The following is a 19,702-nucleotide window of genomic DNA, read 5'->3' on the forward strand; positions in this document are numbered from 1 at the left end:
TGAAAATCTTGAGATCAAAGTCAACAGCTCAGGAAAAATAATTTGTAAGAAACCTACAGGTTGATCATCTGGCTATTATAGTTTTTCATGTATGAAATATGAATAAAATGAGGTCCAAGTATCATGCCTAAAGATTGTGTTAAAATTTGTGAATACCAATTTCAATACAATAATGTTACAAGGCAAAAACAAAAGAACTTAAAATCTGCATGAAAGAAAAAAAAAATTTGTTTCTTTTAGTATTTAGGATCAATTTTGTTTTTCGTTTTTCACAAGTGAACACCAGCTGTTATATTCTGGCTGTGCCACTTGTGAAAAAATTTCACTCTGAAATATAATATACTTTCTATCTTACATGCAAAACAAATATTCTTTTTTATTCAGATAGCTTGCCATTCCTCACAAGCCAATTTTAAGATTCAGCTGGGAGCTTTCATATTTGTATCAGTTTTAATAGCTATTTTATGCCTTAAAGATTGCACATAGGGATACTTCTCCAAGCTTTACTGAAGCTTGAACGTCGACCAAGTTATGGCCTTAAATATTTGTTGCAAATGTACAGATGAGCAACTTCATTCTTCCTGCATTACAAAAGCTTAAATGTCCCCATAATTATAGCCTTAATATGTGCTCATAAATGCACAATGAGCAACTTATTTAACCTTATTCCACAGAAGAGCTTGAATGTCACCATAATTATGGTCTTATTTATAAATACACAAGATGAGCAACTTAAGTTTTCTTCCATTAATTGAGCTGAAATGTCCCTTCCCTACAGACTTTGAAAATTAAAAAAATATATAAAAATTTAATGTCAAACTTTTATCCACCACAATAAACCAAGGGAGTTCTCCTGCGTGTTACTGACCAAGTAATACATGAACCACAGTATTTTCAAGTCTTGGATGTCATTATTCTTTAAGTATTGGTGCTGGCTATCTTGCTGTCAGCCTCCACCTAAATTATTGTGTAGAACCTACCAGCAATGTGGACTGCAAGAGGAGCAGGAATGTCATGCTAATTATTGCCTCAAACATGATGATTGGACATAGGGGCCCTTTTAGTTTCCCTCTATTACTGGCACACTGTATTGCAACAAGAAATTCAAGGACTTTCACTGTATAAACAATCCTGAAAGAAAGCCAGTTCAACTCTGATACCCACAGCCAGGTGTAATACTGTTATGTCCAGTAGTTTTCACTAGTTATGTAACAAAATGACTTGGGAATGTAGAAAACAGACAAGACAAAACAATGTATGTAGTCATTACAGTACAACCTTTGCCAAACAACACCCTTTGGTAAACAAACATTTTAGTTGTTGCTAAGAGATATTGTTCTAGAAAGGTTTACAACATTCATACTGAAGTTTTTCTTTATAAAAAACACCAAAAAAAGAAATCCAATAGGGCTGCAATTACTTGGATACTTGGTATTCAGACCTTGAACTTTGTTTGGCTATTAGTTAGTTCAAAGATCACTGGATGGCAATTAACATATCTAAACATATTAATAACTCTTCAATTAATGTATTAATCCTCCATGTAAACGTATTTTTTACTTACGTAATATATAGTGATTTTGACTGATCTTGAGTTATAATATAGCCTAGTATGGACTTCAGATGCGCTGTAATATAATCACAAAGGCCTTTTTAATGTTGGAAAATATATAACATACAATATTAATCATATTACATCACATTTTACTTCTTTTTAAATGCTAGCTGCTTCAAAATCATTTAGTAGTGCATATATTACATAAATGTGAGGTAATCCATTTTTTTATCCCCGACATAACTGTCACAATTTTCACATAAAAATTTTTAAACTTTTTTTATGGGAGCTTGTTGGTACTGCTTTCTTTTAAGTATAGAAAAAATCTGGTATAAGGCTTTTAAAACAAAACACCAAAACAAAGTTATATCACAAAATCACTATGTCCCTGTAAAAATTTCTATATAAATTGATAATCAACAAAAACTACAAGAGACAAATATGTTTATTTCTTCCATTCATTCTTCTCAAAGTCGTACTTGGACGAGACACCACTGTAGCGACCAACATTCTTCATCAACATGCTTGCCAACATAGCTTGATGATGCTCCCTGTCGTATGTAACTGGACGTCTTCCATCTGAAAAAATACAAGTCATTTATTATAGTTTATATTCCAAAAATTGATAATGTGATAGTTTTAGAAATGGATGCCAGATAACCATACACAAAACAGTCAATAGAAACCTATATATACATTTACCAGCTTCACTGGTGGAGGAAGACCTCAGGTGCTTGTCTATGCATTATTTCAGGCACATCTTTTTTTTTTCAAAGTAAATTACATTACAACGTGGCCGATAAGAAAATTTGTAGACTAAATGGCCAATAACAAATTTTGTGGAGGTTAATTGTACAAAGAAAACCCTGATACTTACAATATGTTACATTATATAAGAAGAGGAGTATAGAAGCTGCAATTGTGTAAAAAAATAGGGCAGTGATCCTCTTCCAATCAGCCGTTGGTGCCGTCATCTCTGCGTATGTTTGGCAGAATGTATTTCTATACACTGAAATATGTAGAATAGTAAAATAAATAACTATAAATTATTCAAAAGGTTTTAAAGATCTACAGTTTATCTATAAATATCTTGCAAAAAAAGAAAATGTGAGGTACTTTTCATAATTTAGTTATATTTACTTATTTTTTTATCATGTTTTTGTTTTTTTCCATGACAAGTATATGGTTTCTAAACATGTCAGATAAATAGTTTTATAACGTTTTAATAATGGTTGACTTGAGCATGGTACATGTAGATGGTTATCAACTGGAAGAAATAGCATTGAATGTGAAATTATTTGTCATGAAAGTAGCAAAATGTAAACAAAGTGGTATTTTGACTTTCATACAAAATACTTAATCACTATAACAGCACTATCTGCCAAAAGGAAAATAGGCAAAAGATGGTTTAAATATTTCTGGGGCATTTCTTGTGCATAATGCATTATTATGGGCCTTAATGTCAGCATAGGACTTTTGAGTCATTCAAACAGTGCCTGTACACAAATACTTAAACAAATGTGTAAAACAAGGAAATACACTGTATGCTGAAGTAGCTCTAATCTAAACAAGCTGACTCAGAAATAACATTTTTTCTGACCAGTACATTCTGAATAAATTATTTTCAATCATATCAGCTCCACATGCCAAGAAATATAAAAAAAAATTCTCAGACTTACGGTTCCTTCTGTAAGGTAATTTAGAATACTTATTTAACATACTGAAACAGAAAGTGATTATCTGTGTAGTCTGTCCAGACTATTAGTTTCATGGACATGGATGACCCCCACAATCCACTGTTTTATCACTCTACAGAGTCCTGAGATAGACTGACAAGTGGGGGGCATAAAAATAGTAACTCACATTGCTTTTTCTCTTCCAAGGTCAGTTGTTTCCAGTCACCCTTTTCTTTCTTTCTTAGTGCCAGCACTTCTGGAGTGTTTGAAGCGAAGCGTACACTTGGCATAGGGAAATCAGGGGTATCAAAGTAATCATAGTTCACACTGTGACTTGGCCCAACAATATCTCTGTTCCCTGTAGAAAAAAAAAAAAAAATTCTTTATGAAATTTGTTCGTATCTTTAAAACCATGAAGAAGGTAATTAAGACGATTGATATTTAGATACTTATACTATCATGCCATGTTCTAACATTTCTGACTGGTTATTCTTTTAGTCTTACACAAGTTGGAAATTTATCTGATCTGGGCCAGGGGGATGACAAATGAGTCGCATGCTCTCTAATATATTTTATAAATGAACTGTAAGCTTCAGATGAATTCATTGCAATGTTAAAGTGTATGTTGAAAATTTATACACTACTTAAGAAAATAGTAATAGATGAATTGACATCCAATGAAAAATTAATTCAGTAAGGAAAACCAAAATATAGTCAGTTATCGGTCACATCTTCACAGAAGACTCATTAAAACCTGCTTGTTGATACTGTGAAATAATACTAGAATTTACTGCATCACCAATATAATATAAAGATTAGCTCTTTAAACATTCAATCATCAGCACAATGTCCGTATTAATTTTGATTGTATTCTGGAGATTATAACTAACCAATCCATTAGCTGGGGCTGACAATTCATGTCAAACTGGTTAACCCTAATCAAAAACTACTCCTTTTTTAGACATATATATTTTCCTTAAAGTAAAAGATGAAATACATTTATATTGGTCTTTTCTTCTATTTGCATGTATTTATGTATTTACTTTGCATCTTTGAAAATTTGCAATAAGCTAACACATTTTACAAATATCTACAAAACAGCTTCATGAATTCACATTAGGCCATCCTTAATAATATATATGTTTGCTATTGCCGACCCAGAGTTATAAGGAGTGGGTCGGTAGGTAGGCTTTTTTTTTTTTGATATATGATTTTTACTGAACGTAAGTTAATACGCTTAGTACGTTGTAGCAGATTGTGGAAATTTGGACTACGTACACTATCATCATCGGCGACGGCAAAACTTACATGTAAAAGACAGTCAAAAACAATAAAAAACATGTTCACTAGTAATCATAACATGAAATAAAAAAATGACTATGTGGACATAAATTCAAGCATGGTCAAATTACCGATGTGATAAACTTCTCCTGCGTAAATATTCCCGTACGAACTGGAAAAATTATAGTGGATCACCAGGACATATCGTTCTATCGGGTGATCATTACTTAATTTATTACACGTCTGTAAAAAATAACACACGCAAGATTTGTCTCCTATAATTTCTGAATGGCGGATATTTGCACCCCTGTTTTAAAAATGTTAAAATATTTCATTGTTAGTTACCGAAAATTATCGCCGATTGTTGAAATTCCATAGCGCTAAAAGACACAAAAACACTCGCGCAAAAAGTAGCATCCATAAATAAAAGGAATATAATGTTTCCATTGTTAAATAATAAATACAAAATTTACACACGAAATGACCTCTGACAAATGACTGGTCGGCTCTTCTGAAGAATCTGTGAATCTTTGATGTTTACACACCTGTAGTTGTTGCCGAATCATCAAAGAAGTGCCGACACTCAATTGACTTCCACCTCTTTTTTATATATCAGAAAAAAACTGTCATTTCTTTTTGTCAAGGAATGATTACACATGTTTAATTATTGCTCAAGTAAAAAAAAAATGTTGGATATTTATTGTGTCAATTATTGACATATTATTTATCGTAAGTTCATTTTGACATGGAGTTTAATTAAACGTATGTATATCTGTGATTTTGATATTTTATTTACATTTTTATGATCTTGAAGATGTTGTGAAATAATTGTGTCTGCTATCAAAACAACAATGCATATGAAAGGACCACAGCTTCCAAAAATTTATTTTTTTTCAGTCAATTTTATGACAGAATCCCCGCTGCTACCAGAAATGTTTTATTGCATGGGCTAAGTATTTAATCTGTGTCGGCAGTCATCAACAAACGAACATGTACTCCAAAGCACATTCAAATTACCACATGGTAAACTAGTGACCATATAAATGCTTTACAAATATTCATTAATTGAACAAACATTATTTTTAATCCTGTTTTGATACATTCTCTTATTACTTAATTCAACTTAATTGCCGCGCGCATGCAGTACTGCGTGACGTAAGGAAAATATCTTTCCCTGGTTGGTCGCTATTTATGTAAATACTTTAAATAGTAACGCACAGAATGCCCTCATGAATGATCACTCGTTACTTTACATGTGTGATTTTCCTCAGATTTTATTTTTGTTTTCGAGGGAATTTTTTAGGTCGAATGCCCTGGCTGATTTGGCGGAAATAAAAAAAAATCTGATTTTTAAGCTGAAAAAAACTTTTGAGTCGGGGCATTTTCGCTGGGTCGGCCGGCAATAGCAAACAGATAATTTTTTAAGAGTGGCCTTACCTATTTGTGGAAAGTACTCATCCTTGATTTCTTGTGTAAGTTCACTAGGTTCTAGAGCTCTCAAGTCTATAGTTTTTGATTTAGCATCTTCAACTCCAAAGGCGCCAACCACTTCTGAATTCAGTACCCTACATAGTGAAAAGGCCCGCTGGTTGACAAGGCCAACCTTTTTAACAGCTGTGACTGCCGATTTACTCAACATCCTGGAAAAATAACTTCCTATTAATAATATGAAAGTAAATCTTATACATGTATTAAGTAACTTTCATAACTTCCTCATAAAGTACAATAAAGTTACTCTGGAATTAGGAATACATGATGTACATGTATATAGGTTTTTCTTCAGCTAAAAGTACATCAAATATAAGATAATGTTTTGTTAAATTGATAAAAAAAACTAATCCTGGCTACATTACATTACCAGTTTTTACTTTAAAAAGTAACAATTTTATAGACTTGCAATGAAAATTAGGAATTTTTCGTTCCCAGTGTAAAGGTAAAAATCTTTTTTAAGAACATGTCGCTAGAATTTTAATTTTTGTTCTTGCAGACTTCCCGAAATACGTCGGTCCGACGGACATGTCCGATAAATTTTGATCAGGTCCGACGAGTTTTTATTCCGGATCGGTCAGACTGTCCGGCTTTTATCCAAGCCGCATGTATACAAAATGGCGTCGCTAAAGGTGCCAAACCTTGGAAAAATCAAAAATCTACGTAAGAGGAACGTGCAGAACAGTAGTAAAAGGATAAAAAGAATAGACCTGCTACAAAATTTAATGAAAATTAGAAGCATGTCAGTGAATCTTTGGTGTATGATTAGGAAGGAGATGAAAATGCGCGGTAAGGAATGTGCCGATTTTTACGGCGAAAAAATCAAAAACAAAAAGTGTCTAAGAAATACAAACACACGTTATTCTTTGATTTTAATCAATTTTATTTGGTCCGACAGAATTCGTTTCGGTCCGACAGATTTTCATGGTTTGCCAGACCGAATGTCTGACAGTTTTTTTCAACTTTCGGGAAGTCTGTTCTTGTATTTAACTTTTGCCCTTTTCTTGAACACTTACATAATTTGCTTTTGGCAAACTATACCAAGTTATACCGACTCGAGACAAGATTAATTGTAGCGTGAAGTGTTTACATGGCGCTATTTCACACCATTCTATTTGAAAGACCCTGGGCTAATGGTCCAGTGGTTAAAAATGTTCATGTCTAACCCTGCAATGCATGAATTAAGTTATGATTTGTACACACAATTTGACTTGAACAACATGTAATCTGGAAGGTGAAGTCCCAGCGATTTTTCACCTTATATAAAGCATGCCTATCAATAACTTGCAGGTTTCATAAAAATCTGAACTTACACAAGCTGTTTTATTTACTAAAATATAATAGCAATTTAAGTGAAATTGTTTCCCAAAGTCATGAGGCTAAGGCCTCTTCCCGAGTTAGTAAAAAACAAAACACTGAGTACAACATCAACTACCAACCACTACTTTGCAGAACATTAATTTAAATAAAAAAAAACAGTAATGTCTTTTTTGAAGAAAAAAGCTAATTGCACAAAAAAAATTAATTAAAATGCAAATGTCCACCATGCAAAATTTTTAATAATAATACGAGTGTCCACCCTTCAATTTTTAAGGGGGCAAATGTCAACCCTTCAAAATTTATGAGGGGATAACAAAATAATTGAGTCAATGTCCTAGAACTAGCAAGTACATAAGAGTTTCTGAATTGACATAAATTTACATCACAGATAAGAAATCAAGGCCAAGGGTTTGCATAAAAAATTTGGAAGTCCCAAGAGGTCATTTAACAACGCCTGGTTATTTCGTTTTGTAACATCGAAATAAATATGAAAAAATGAAATTCAAATTAAGAGAACTTTAAGTTAATCTACGTGACAAAAATTTCCACTAAAATGTCAAGAAATCTTGAAAAATACTGAGGACGTGACATTTGATCGATTATCCCACCTATCAAAATTTAAAACAATCGTGTGTTTGCTTAGAAATTACGAAAAAAATCTTAGTATAACTAGTGTATTTTATTCATTCCATTTATTAAAATGTTTAAAGTTTATGCATGGCACACCCTTAAATGCAATTTGTTGAATTTCTGAAGATATAAACGGTATTTTTTCAAAGCAAATACTACCTTTGCGGAACAGAAGTATGGCCGAAGGACAACGAAAGGTCGGCTTGAATGTAATTGTTAGCAGAAATATAACGGATTTTCTTCGGAACAATGTTCTACAACTATAACTTCTATTTTTCTAAAGTTTTGTTTCATATACAGCGCCATTTTAGCATAACAACAGACAAATACGAAGACAATTTGTTCAGCAGAAAGATACAGAGATATACCATCTTAAAGATATTTCTCTTTCAAAAGTGACCTTCAATCTGTGAAGACATTTATATAATTATTCGAAGCTTAAATAAAACGAATTAATACGAATATTATAATGAATAAAATATGCTTATCACTATTAATATCAGTGTTATTCAGTTTAATGTTTAAATATTTATTATTGCAGCTTTATATGTACTATACTGAAAATTTGTTAATTTGCTCGATTACCATTAATATATTACTCTCCTTTTTCTGTTGGTGTATTAATCAAACATAGTGCAAAGGGGAAACCAATGCGAGTAGATTGTTGTCAGAATGCACAAACCGGTTACTTCCCTTGCAGTATACTTTTTGTAAGATGATAAAAGTTTTTTGTTTTTTTTTCTTCTAAATATTTGTTTTCTTTCGACATAGCGCTTTATTCTGTAATTTAAGTCACTGCTTTCGATAATCAATATTTATATTATATGCCATAAGCCCTCTTTATGGTTATAACAAATGAACTTGATAATGGAATTCTTAAATAAACTCTGCACAGACTATAATCTGGGACATACGATATCGTATATCCCAGCTATAATTGACAATTCAAGTCCGATCTAGATATTTTGGAAAAAGTAAATAGCGTCTAACTTTCTACAAAGAGACTTTACTTACCACTTTTATCAGTAACTCCATGAAAGTTTTGGTGTATTTTCCCCTCCTTCTCATCACTTAGAATTTGCAGACCTATCTCAATTGTATACCAATGACGAAAGCCATTGAGGCCAGGCAGTGCTTAAATGTAGCCTTGAAATCTGCATGGTACGCGGGAACTGTCAAAGCGGTTACATATCTCTTCGTAGTTATCATATGGTAACATATTCGAGCTCGAGTCAGACGCCGAGATGTTGGCTAATATAATAAGCCCGAGTTCTAAGCTTGGACCTAGCATTTTGCTTTTAGAAAATAAAATTATTAATTGTTGCGCGGCTTTGAATAAAATGCAATGCAATGATAAGATAAATCGACATCTGTTTCCTCGCATGATTCAACGCACATTCCCCCGTGCTACCTGACAATTGACAGGTCCAAAACAATCCATATGATGAACATACACTTGTTGAGCCATATAATTTAATTCGAAATTTACAATTGTTAGATTGTATATTAATTTAAATCTTGAGAAAGAAATATCGTCTGCTAATGAGCATTGTTCTACGTCCATCCAAACTTTATGACACATCTCCGTGTACCGAATGATAATCCATTTCAAAACAAATCTTTTTTTTTAAAATTAATTCTATTTTAGAATAAATGGTTCAGATATCAATAATTGTAACATAGTGTAAGTCGTATTCATTAAATTTAAGCCTATATATAAAAGTTATCCTATAGTTTCCATAAATTTTCAGTATACGCTGGCTAGTCTATACACCAAGTAAACTTTGTGCACAATAAACTGGCGTAAATGCTTTAATGACATTTTCTTGTGAATTTTTATGATGAAATCGTTGCTACTGCAAAACGATATAGGCCTATATACGCTTTATCAATGAGTCATTTATTGTCACACCTACAGTAAAACCTGTGATTTAGGGTGATAAAGGGAGATATTCTATAGATATTAAAAACTTTAAAGGGACTCCACAGAGGTATTTTGACATAATGGGACTGAAAATCTTTTTCCAGAATAACTATTCAAATTGTAAAAAATGACCCAAAATGAAAAGCGTTTAAACACTTTTCACTCAAATCGGGCTAAGAAAAGCATAAAAATACGATTTTAAATTTATTTCAAAGTATATTTCTTAACTATCTTTGCATATATTTCTTTTTAAATAGCTCATTTATGCAAGAAATTCAAATGTTATGTTTTTTTAAACCTCAGTGGAGTCCCTTTAATGGTCGTTTTCATTTTCTAAAGGTCATAATATACTCTTTAAAGGAAAATACGCATTTTTAACGAGACAATGTGGAACACTCAATGTTGAAAATTATTATTTTTTAATTATTTTTAAAGGCTCTTAATATCGTCAGTCCTTCTTGCATGTTCCAAGAACATCAAATGATTATAAACGGCAAGAGTTACTTCCTTTGGTCAGACTTTGCGTTGGACTTTGAATCGGACGACCCGGGTTCGATTCCCGGACGATGCAGGTCACTTTTGATGTGATTTATCATGAAATCCTGTCTACTGGCATGGACAGAAGTTACCAGTTCCTTTCCTGACAGCCTGTCTAGGAACGATGCGGAGGCTGAACTGTCCTCTGGCGTATTCAAAATGGGTACCTGCCGTGATCCGGAAGGTAAACTACAAACACCACCACCATTACTCTGATCAGTAAATGAGCCGTGTCACGATAAAACCAACACAATGCGTTTGCGACCAGCATGGATCCAGACCTGCCTGCGCATCCGCGCAGTCTGCTCAGGATCCATGCTGTTCGCTTTCAAACCCTATAACAAGTAGAGAAACTGATAGCGAACAGCATGGATCCTAATCAGACTGCGCGGATGCGCAGGCTGGTCTGGATCCATGCTGGTCGCAAACCCATTATGTTGGTTTTGTCGTGACGCGGCTCAAATAAGTCTGAGAAAGTCAAGATGTTAGGATCCTTTGTAGATTGGGTCTGAGCTTATCATATGTGACATATTAGCGGTGGATCAGACATTATTGTAGAATCGGGAAGCTTTTTAAACTACTTCCCCCGGAACAATTTTCCAGAAGGAGACCTATTAATCGACATTGCCTTCCGTCAATACTTTAAGTACTTTGATTTTCTCAATGATGGGATGTGCCTGCCAATTTATAAACGTTTGATCTTACAAGTTGCAAAGTGAGATTTATCATTGTATACTACATATTCATCTGCATTATTGATTATTTTAACAATAAATTATTCATGAGAAACGTGCAGGGTTAGAACGAATTTAAATCTAGGTTTATACATGTTATACACAAATGCTATGAGAATGATAAAACATCATTTTATTAGACCTACTACTACATGTAGTCGATTAGAAGTGAAATCTTATATATCTATATATATTAAAAGGTTCCATTTTTAAATAAGATTTAATTAGATCAAAACCATATTCATCAAAACCACAAAAATGTCCTCGCCAATAAATGATTATCAATTGCGTGGAAATTTGTTATTACTGGTTAGCTATCCAGAAAAGCCAGTTAGGATGATAAAAAATGTGTTGTAACCGGCGTAAAAAACAGACAATAACATAGATATATACATTCAAACAAGTGACGTTTCTTTTATTACGTTACATTTCTACAGTTATCTTACGTTTCGTTTATTTTGTCATAATTACACCGTTTGTGACGTCATGACGTTGGCAACAAAGCGCAGTTGATTTTCTTCTGTATACGAAGGAAGTTAAGAATCATGTCGAAGAAGAGAAATGTTTAATATTGTAAGTTAAATCTGTTTTTAGATTACATCTTAGCTTATTATATGTTAGCTTTCATTTATGTTGACTAATTAAGAAACCATTATGTTTTAAAGCTGTTGTCATAGTTTTAACAGTTTGATTGTGTAATACGTTTGTCTAACCATGCTTCTAATTTTGAAAAATGCTTATTTATATTTTGCATATCTTTTTGTACCGCAATTGGTCTATGTAGGAAATTCAATTTTATGTATTTATGCTTTTAGACTTCAGTGGAGTTCATTTAAGTATTTCTGAAAGTGCAATGTATTGTTTTTAAATCAAATTTTAAGACTGCAACTCAGTCACTTCACACAAAGCCATTTTATGGATGTTATGTTGGATTTAAAAAAAAATGTAGGTCTTTTTAAAGTCTTATTAGATATATCCCTCAATTTGGTGTTATTATGAAATAGAATTGCTGAACAAAATTCCTGTTCGTTCTGGTTAAGAAAAGTCGTTGCCATAGAGTTTACTATTTAAATTTTATGACTGTCTCAACATTCCTTATTGTATGCAAATTAAACGCTCACAAGTTGAATAAACTGTCTCTGAACATCCCTCAATTTTATGTTTATTAAATTTTTAACTAAAAAATTTTTTTTCTAGTTAAACAAGGGCGTTGCCGTGGAGATAAACCTGGATGTGTTCAACACTATTCCAGAGCACATTTATGATGAAATGAACACATGTCCTCAGTGTTTCGGTAAGCAGACGACACGCTGAATAACAACAATTTATATAATTTCATTAGAAATGAGCGCAATGGCATCAAATGCATTTTAACGCATTCCATTTCAACCAAGCCGTCTACCATGTTGCACATAATTATAATCTTAACTTAATTCATTTCGTTACGTGACGTATAGCATTTAAACTTTTTAGTATTTTATACCATTTCACAAAACGTTATATAGAGAGGATACTGGATGAATGTAGGTTCTATACTGAATTATTTGAACGAGTTGATAAAAGTATATTAAACAAGCTTCTGAGGACCATAGGCACTCGGGAAAGGGACCGCAGATTGTGGCACATATCTCTGTTCGTGTACCAGTTTCCCTTTTTGTAAAACAAATATTTGTCTGATATTGAATATATATTTTCATTTTATAGGAGGGAGTAGTCTTTGAAAGTATATTGTCAATTTAATATATTTTGCTAGTTTAAAATCGGTCACATTTTACGTTATATAGAAATACATGTATAATGTCAGATTTGGCTGATTTTTAAACTATCAGATCATGTTAAATCTCAATCGCATCTTCTCGGCCCTTTCTGTCTGTTGTATTCAGTGCACTCGCATAATTAGATACAAGAGAGAAATTTTGCCCATTAATGATTCGGAAAAAAATTGTCGCAACCTGCAGTCCAGTTTAAATGGTCTTATGAAATGTGACGTTTGTGATATATTAGTTATCGAACCAGGGAGATGTCTGCCCGAATGGTTTACATAAGAGAAATCACATTTGTCACGATATGTGACTTTTATTCAAAACAAAACAAACAATATCAAAATGAGTCAGAAATTGTACATTTCAAAATCATGGCTAAAATATTAAAACCAGTATAACATAGTAAATACTTTTTAACGAACGGTCATGTCTGACAGTCAAACTTTGCCCTCAAGGCTACTCAAGTCGTTCCCAACCCGGCTTTCCATGGCGTTTCAGCTGCGTTCTATATATGTCCCCCTGAGAACCTGTGTGACGGTGTTATTATACAAGAAAAACATCACTGAAGGAGTTTGCAAATGCTGTGAGCATTATGTCTAGACAGTAGATGTCCGAAATAATTGTCTCAAACTCTCAATGTCATGAAATAGAAATCAGTTCATAAGATGTTTAACGTTAACTTTATATTGTATTAAAATTTTACGTTCACGTATGTCATAATTTTTGAACATGTGAAAACTGGACATGTAATAAAAGATGTTCTGTTTGGTTCTTTTTAAATTAAACAATTGCAATTAAAATTTTAAAATGTCCAGTTTTGCTGTTTTCATTATAGCAATACATAAGATTTAGAGCCCTATCTGGTATTATATTATATTTATAATATTACAGATATTACAGATATCAATGACAGTGCCCGACTTGTGACAGACTTGCCACACAACCAGACACCAAATAAGCCACAAATCAGTCCAACTTCCGGTACACATCCGGTAAGCAGTTGCTATTCCGGAAACTTTCGCACAAGTAAATCACATAACCCGTCCCTGTCAAATGCGATTTCAACTGAGACATACCCAAGTTTACATGCTTATGGCATCCATAGTACAAGTTCGTTGACAAAGACTTCCTCCATTGAAACGCCACTCGGAGTAGTTCGGCTTAATTCGTCGCCAAGTTTTGAGCCGGTGCGCATGCACAGTGGAACTTCTTCTGAGAGCTTCCGGCGAGATATTAGTCTCTACAAATTGAACGCCATGCCGGCCTTGGAAGAGGATGATCACATTTCAAGTAGTGGCGCAGATGAAATATGTGGGCGATCAAAAACAAACGACAAGTCTAAAATAAAGAACAGCCGACGGAAACGATTTAATCAGGAATTGGTTGAAACTGCGGACGAAGAAAGACACGAGACGGAGGAAAATCCCGACGAGGAAGCAACGAAAAGGAAAGGAAAGTTTCGGGGTTTATCAAAATGCTTTAAGGGACTATTCCCTTGCACACGTGCGAACAAAAACGAACTAGACCCCGATTGCTTGCTAGATGTTATGTCAGATCCCCAAGAAAAATATTAAAAGATAAATCTCTTCGTATTATTTTTTATTTATCAACTCGTAGCCTTCTGACGGCGCGACCAGTGCACACTGGTACCAGGCGGCACGTGCGGAACAAGATCAGGCGACACATCCGTGTCGACTGATCGTGACCTGCACTTTTAGCTGTTCAATCTACGGTGTCCTTATCGTGCCATTTATTATGTCGTCCGTCGCGTTGAAGGATCGGCGCACGACAATGCGAAGTGATATAGTGACAATACGATACGACGCTCGACAACGCGAAGCGACGCTCGACATTGTCAAACGCTTCGTATCGCATTGTCGCTATGTCACTTCGCATTGTCGTGTGTCGACCCTTAAATGCGACGGACGACATAATAAATGGCACGATAAGGACACCGTATCAATCGGTACATATTTGAAAAGTTTCATAAAATTCGCGACAACCTTCCGTCATTGCTTCATAAAAAATAGCATGGTTTTATCCAGATTGAACATAAGTAGCATTGTAAGGTTAAAATGAAAATAAGATGCTATATAGAGACCATTTACTTAAAGGTCGAAACCATTTTTACAGACTCCGACCGGCATGAACTTAATGCTAACTAGTTATCACACAAATGTGAATTGTGGATGTTAAAATGGATCTTACTTTTGATGTTTCTCGAACCAACGACCTTCGGGTTCTAATCTGTAAATTTAAAATAACGACATAGTCAATCTTATGTCTTAATGATCTTATTAACTTGATAAAATAAATCTCATTTATGTATATTCTATGGTGGCATATTTCTGCCACCAGATAACCATATACATGTAACTTACTAGCTAGTTAAGAGGTTAACTAGTTACGTAACTAGTTAACCACTTAATATTAAGCTGGTAAAATAATTAAAGGATGGCAGTTGTAGGCACTAACATGCATTTTATTTCCTGTTTTGATCTCTTATTTATTGAAAACAATAACTAGTTACGTCACTAGTTAACCACATAACTAGCTAGTTAATTAAGAGGTTAACTAGTTACGTAACTAGTTAACCTCTTAATTAACTAGTTAGTTATATGGTTATCTGGTGTCAGAAATATGCCACCATAATATTCAAATAAGGGTGTCGTCTTGTTCATCGTGCATGCTTACACAAGTACACACATTTTACAAAAGTAATTGCCTTCAGGTGTATTTATGGTTTTACTGCCTAATAATTCGCATAATACTTATTCTCAGTGTATGGTCTCAACTTTTAATAAGATATCAAATAAAGTTTATTACAACTCCGCAGTAGATCAATATCATTGTTGTTATACACCTCCAAACAAACATATAAAACCGTTTTGTAGTATCGTTATTGTATGGCGGGCCGTTAGGGTCATCTCCGAATACATTTGTACTTTTCAATAGGAGGTGAAATTAAGTGATGTTATAACACAATCACAGAAATGATAGAATGATAGAAAACCTGAAACTTTCATGGTTAAAACTTATTAGGGAAGGTGAAAACTAAGTTTACAGGATTATTTTTATGTTTCTTTGGCGCGATCTTTTCGCGATATAGTCGTTTCAACATCGTAGTTGTGTATTTTCTGCCCGCGTTTCGCGACAACCACCCAGCATTTCTTCGACTTTACATAAGTACGGACTTCTTTTACTATTATCATTAACAGTTTGTCAATTTTGGAACGTCGATAACCAGTATTTTTTAAAAATATTTTTCATATTTTTGTCATTAAAATTTGCATGATGGTTAAATTGTCTTCTGCTAAAATATACATGTATACTGAATTAATATAATCAACAAGTGAAGGATCGCTGTCAAACAGCTTGAAATCTATTAAGTAACCAGTACTGGTGTGGTGAAATATAAATATAAATAAAAAGAAAACGTAATATTTTCCGCAGTCAAAACTGATATTGTGTTGTTGATTTTTATAATGTCCCCTGATCGGTTTTCACTTCCAGAACGTCATTTTTCACTGCTTTTTATTAACTATTTATAAGTGGCATCGCTGTTAGCCTTTTCATACTCAAATAGTTTCCAAATACCCAAAACAGTACACCGTATCATTTCATATCGCTATCCCCTTTTATTATATTAAAAGTCATTAAAGCAAGGCGATGTTTAAATAAAGTTTATTTTCTTATTGGTAAAAGTATAAAAGATCGAACGCACAGCGATTGATCGGTTAAAGTGACAGTAAGTTGTCAATATCGACGGGGCATTTATTCCACATGGGCATGTGCTGTTATAGGTTATTCATGAATGATCTTTAACTTTGATTTGTTAAATCACGAAATGTATACTCGTAGTTCCCATTTGGTCAATATTCATTCCGTTATGCATAACAACTGATTTAATTTCTAACGTATTGTATACTGCAGAATGTATTTTCGTCGTTTTCTCCGGGGAATGTTTTAACACTAGTATTGATATGTTTAAATTTCCTTTTTTTTATGCTAACAATAATGTGTTTGTTTTAAACTTGAAAATTTGAATTGTTTTTATAAAAAAAATGTGTTTAAGTCGCTTTATCTATTTCTTATCAAAAATGACTTGAAAAAGTAGGTCAGCTCGCAAAGTGATCATTTGCATTTTTATTGAGTAAAGCGATAAAAGTTTTGTTACTTGAAGAAATTAAAATCAGAAATAAATGGGGTATATATTCACCCTTAACCTACTGGACCCGAAAGCGAATAGCCCTTGCCAACAGTTAAGAGCCAGGCAAACACGTGCCCGCACGTGCAGTCAGACCAGGCTCTATATTGTTAACAGCTCAATTTTAATACTTTGATATTTAAAATTTAAATTTCTTAAAATGGACTCATCCAAATTCAAAGTCGGGCATTATATATTGCACAAATTTAACAAGGTTATTATTTTGATGTATTTGGACGGTTGACAAGGCCCGTGAACCTGTGAGAGATTGGGTATTATAGGTCTTCAATTTGTTATCCGATCAGGAGAATACACGATATTTTTGTTATAGAACAGCGTAAAATCAATGCGCATTTAAGTGTACAATACCTAATCTTATAGTACGCGCACAGCGTTCTAAACGGAACTAAACTCTTTGGAATATAAATTTAAGGACGGGAACACTGGTAATTTATTTTTTAATATATTTATCATAAAATCGTTGATTTTTTAATAAGACAAAACTGGTTTCGAATGAGTTAATAATTTAAAGATAAGAGTTTAACACAATGAAATATTTACAAAACTATTTTACCCTTAGCGACCATGTATTGGCGTATTTAGTATTTGTATTGATAGAAGAATAATAACTGTATAAAACTGGGTTTAAGGTAATTGTTTAAGGTTACACTTTACTGAAATTAGATAGAACTAAATCGCAACATTTTGTAATTTGATTAGGTGTTCTTTCTTATTCTTTATACGATAATTATTCGGCATTTTGGGAGTTAATTAAAGTACTATATCTTCCAATTAACGAGGTATATTAAACAACAATCTTACACAAATTTGATATGTCTTTCTTCATGTGCTTATGTATGTATATATTTCAATAAGAAAACAAAATTGTGTTATTTAATACAGTGTTTAAAGCGAGTTGGTTCATGAAATTTAAACTAATATTTATTCAATAGTGTCAAAGGAGTATGCAAAAGTGTGGATTTTAAACCTATTATCTTTGTGTTTGCAGTCCTTAATTCTTCTGTCGACGCAGGTAAGCCGGTGATTTGTGGTTTAAGGGCTGTATTTCAGCTTTTTATTGTAAATTCTCGACTGCTAGGGTATGTGTGAGTTGTTGTATTCACGTTATTCACGTGGTAGAGGTTTAAGTTCACATTCCTGGCAAGAAGAAAAGTCTCTTGCCAGGCTAAAGTATGTGTCTTCATTATTTATTTACGTACTTTTGTTTTGCATGGCAAATGAATTAATTCTAAGACGCTTGAAATCCGTCCAACAACGAGTAAACTGTAGATAAGCATGTATATATAACGAAAGTATAAGCATGCATGTATTTGCCTAAAACATAAACTTTTTGTTCAAAATAAGAAAAATAAAGCATTTCTAAAGCATAATGAGCCTTTAAAATGCATATACATTCACATGCATCATTTTTTTTTAAAAAAAATCGCGTTGTCACAATGTTTTTATCTTATCATGTAATAGTTTAAACAAAATCCCCTTTATTTACATAGCATCCTACGAAAAATAAACTTATACCTATGGTGGCTGAGAGAAGACATCGGAAAACCTTTACTTATCACTCGCGCGCGTATAGATTACATGTGTACTACGTGCGCACGTGTTAATTATGACGCACCTTCTTTTTGAGATTAAAAGAAAGTTTTGACTTTTAGGTTCGCATCCGTTAATTTTTATGTGTTTAAATTCAGACCAATTTACGATTTCATATATTTATTACATGCTTTTCGGTGGTTTATAGAAATATATCAGTGATATAAAACTGGTAATTTCACTGTTTGAAACAGTGAAATTACCACTTTGATAATTTCACTGTTTTGAATTTAAGCCCCTTACGTTGTTTCAGTGAAATACGAGCGTGCACAGAACTGGGTACCAACTTAATGACGTGACGTCGTAAATGACGTCACGTTGTATTATTATTTGGCGCGCTTTTCATTCAGTATTAGGTTTAATGTCTTTTTTAAACGTTTCTTTGCATATAACAAAAAGAAAATTTGTTTAGTTTAGTGTAAGATCGAAATATAGTTCATCTTGTGAACACCAAAAGTTCATATTTCACTCGTGGCTGCGCCACTCGTGAAATATCGATACCTTTTGGTGCTCACTCGGTGAAATACATTCCGATCTTACACTGAACTAAACAAATATCCTCTATTTAATCCGTATTGATATTGTCTCAAACTATGACGTGACGTTATCACAGCCTTTCGTCTAAAAAAATGTACATAAATAGGTATAATGAAGTTGTGAGAGGCTTTAGATTTATAATGGCATTGCGAAAATTAGTTGATTTTCACCGATTCGCGATTTTTTATCCTTAAAAAATGTCACATGATTGCAAGATGTTTTTTTTTCGAAGTATTGACGTGATTCATTAAAACTGAAACTAAAAAAAATCAAAAAATCAAGTTAGTTTTGACTTCATCAGAAATCATATATATTATCAGTTATTATTCTAAAATAAACATTTTATCATGGACTGTCATATTCAATGTTCTTGGAATCAATTTAGTTGAAAAATGATCACTTTAATACTTACGAGCAGCTTTCAAATGTTTTTATTTAC

The 19,702-nt window shown here is 33.1% G+C and overlaps 2 protein-coding genes across 3 annotated transcripts; one reads left to right on the plus strand and one right to left on the minus strand.

The window, feature by feature from the left end:
- Nucleotides 1–1,687: 1,687 nt before the first annotated feature.
- On the minus strand, nucleotides 1,688–8,262 carry LOC132713984 (cytochrome c oxidase subunit 4 isoform 1, mitochondrial-like). Its single transcript, XM_060696723.1, has 5 exons — nucleotides 8,110–8,262; nucleotides 5,950–6,152; nucleotides 3,419–3,589; nucleotides 2,433–2,564; nucleotides 1,688–2,134 (listed from the first exon to the last, which is right to left on the minus strand). The coding sequence occupies exons 2-5, from the start codon at nucleotides 6,149–6,151 to the stop codon at nucleotides 2,001–2,003; spliced, it is 639 nt and encodes a 212-aa protein (XP_060552706.1). The 5' UTR covers nucleotide 6,152; nucleotides 8,110–8,262; the 3' UTR covers nucleotides 1,688–2,000.
- Nucleotides 8,263–11,592: 3,330 nt separating this feature from the next.
- LOC132713989 (uncharacterized) lies at nucleotides 11,593–14,496 on the plus strand. Of its 2 annotated transcripts, none has more exons than XM_060696727.1 (3): nucleotides 11,593–11,718; nucleotides 12,343–12,439; nucleotides 13,800–14,496. In XM_060696727.1, the coding sequence occupies exons 1-3, from the start codon at nucleotides 11,707–11,709 to the stop codon at nucleotides 14,480–14,482; spliced, it is 792 nt and encodes a 263-aa protein (XP_060552710.1). In that variant the 5' UTR covers nucleotides 11,593–11,706; the 3' UTR covers nucleotides 14,483–14,496. The 2 variants fall into 2 exon arrangements, with proteins under 2 accessions (XP_060552710.1, XP_060552711.1); XM_060696728.1 differs by having other exon boundaries at nucleotides 13,809–14,496.
- The last annotated feature ends 5,206 nt before the right edge of the window (nucleotides 14,497–19,702 follow it).

Source organism: Ruditapes philippinarum, unplaced genomic scaffold, assembly GCF_026571515.1.
Source record: "Ruditapes philippinarum isolate M1 unplaced genomic scaffold, ASM2657151v2 ctg294_1_1_1_1, whole genome shotgun sequence".
NCBI lineage: Eukaryota > Metazoa > Mollusca > Bivalvia > Venerida > Veneridae > Ruditapes > Ruditapes philippinarum.

Coding starts and splice junctions, on each gene's coding strand:
- LOC132713984 (XM_060696723.1), bottom strand. CDS start 6,151: ATGTTGAGTAAATCGGCAGTCACAGCTGTTAAAAAGGTTGGCCTTGTC. Junction 3,590..5,949: donor TGAGTACTTTCCACAAATAG/GTAAGGCCACTC, acceptor TTTTTTCTACAG/GGAACAGAGATATTGTTGGG. Junction 2,135..2,432: donor CTTATATAATGTAACATATT/GTAAGTATCAGG, acceptor GTATTTTTTCAG/ATGGAAGACGTCCAGTTACA.
- LOC132713989 (XM_060696727.1), top strand. Junction 12,440..13,799: donor CACATGTCCTCAGTGTTTCG/GTAAGCAGACGA, acceptor ATAATATTACAG/ATATTACAGATATCAATGAC.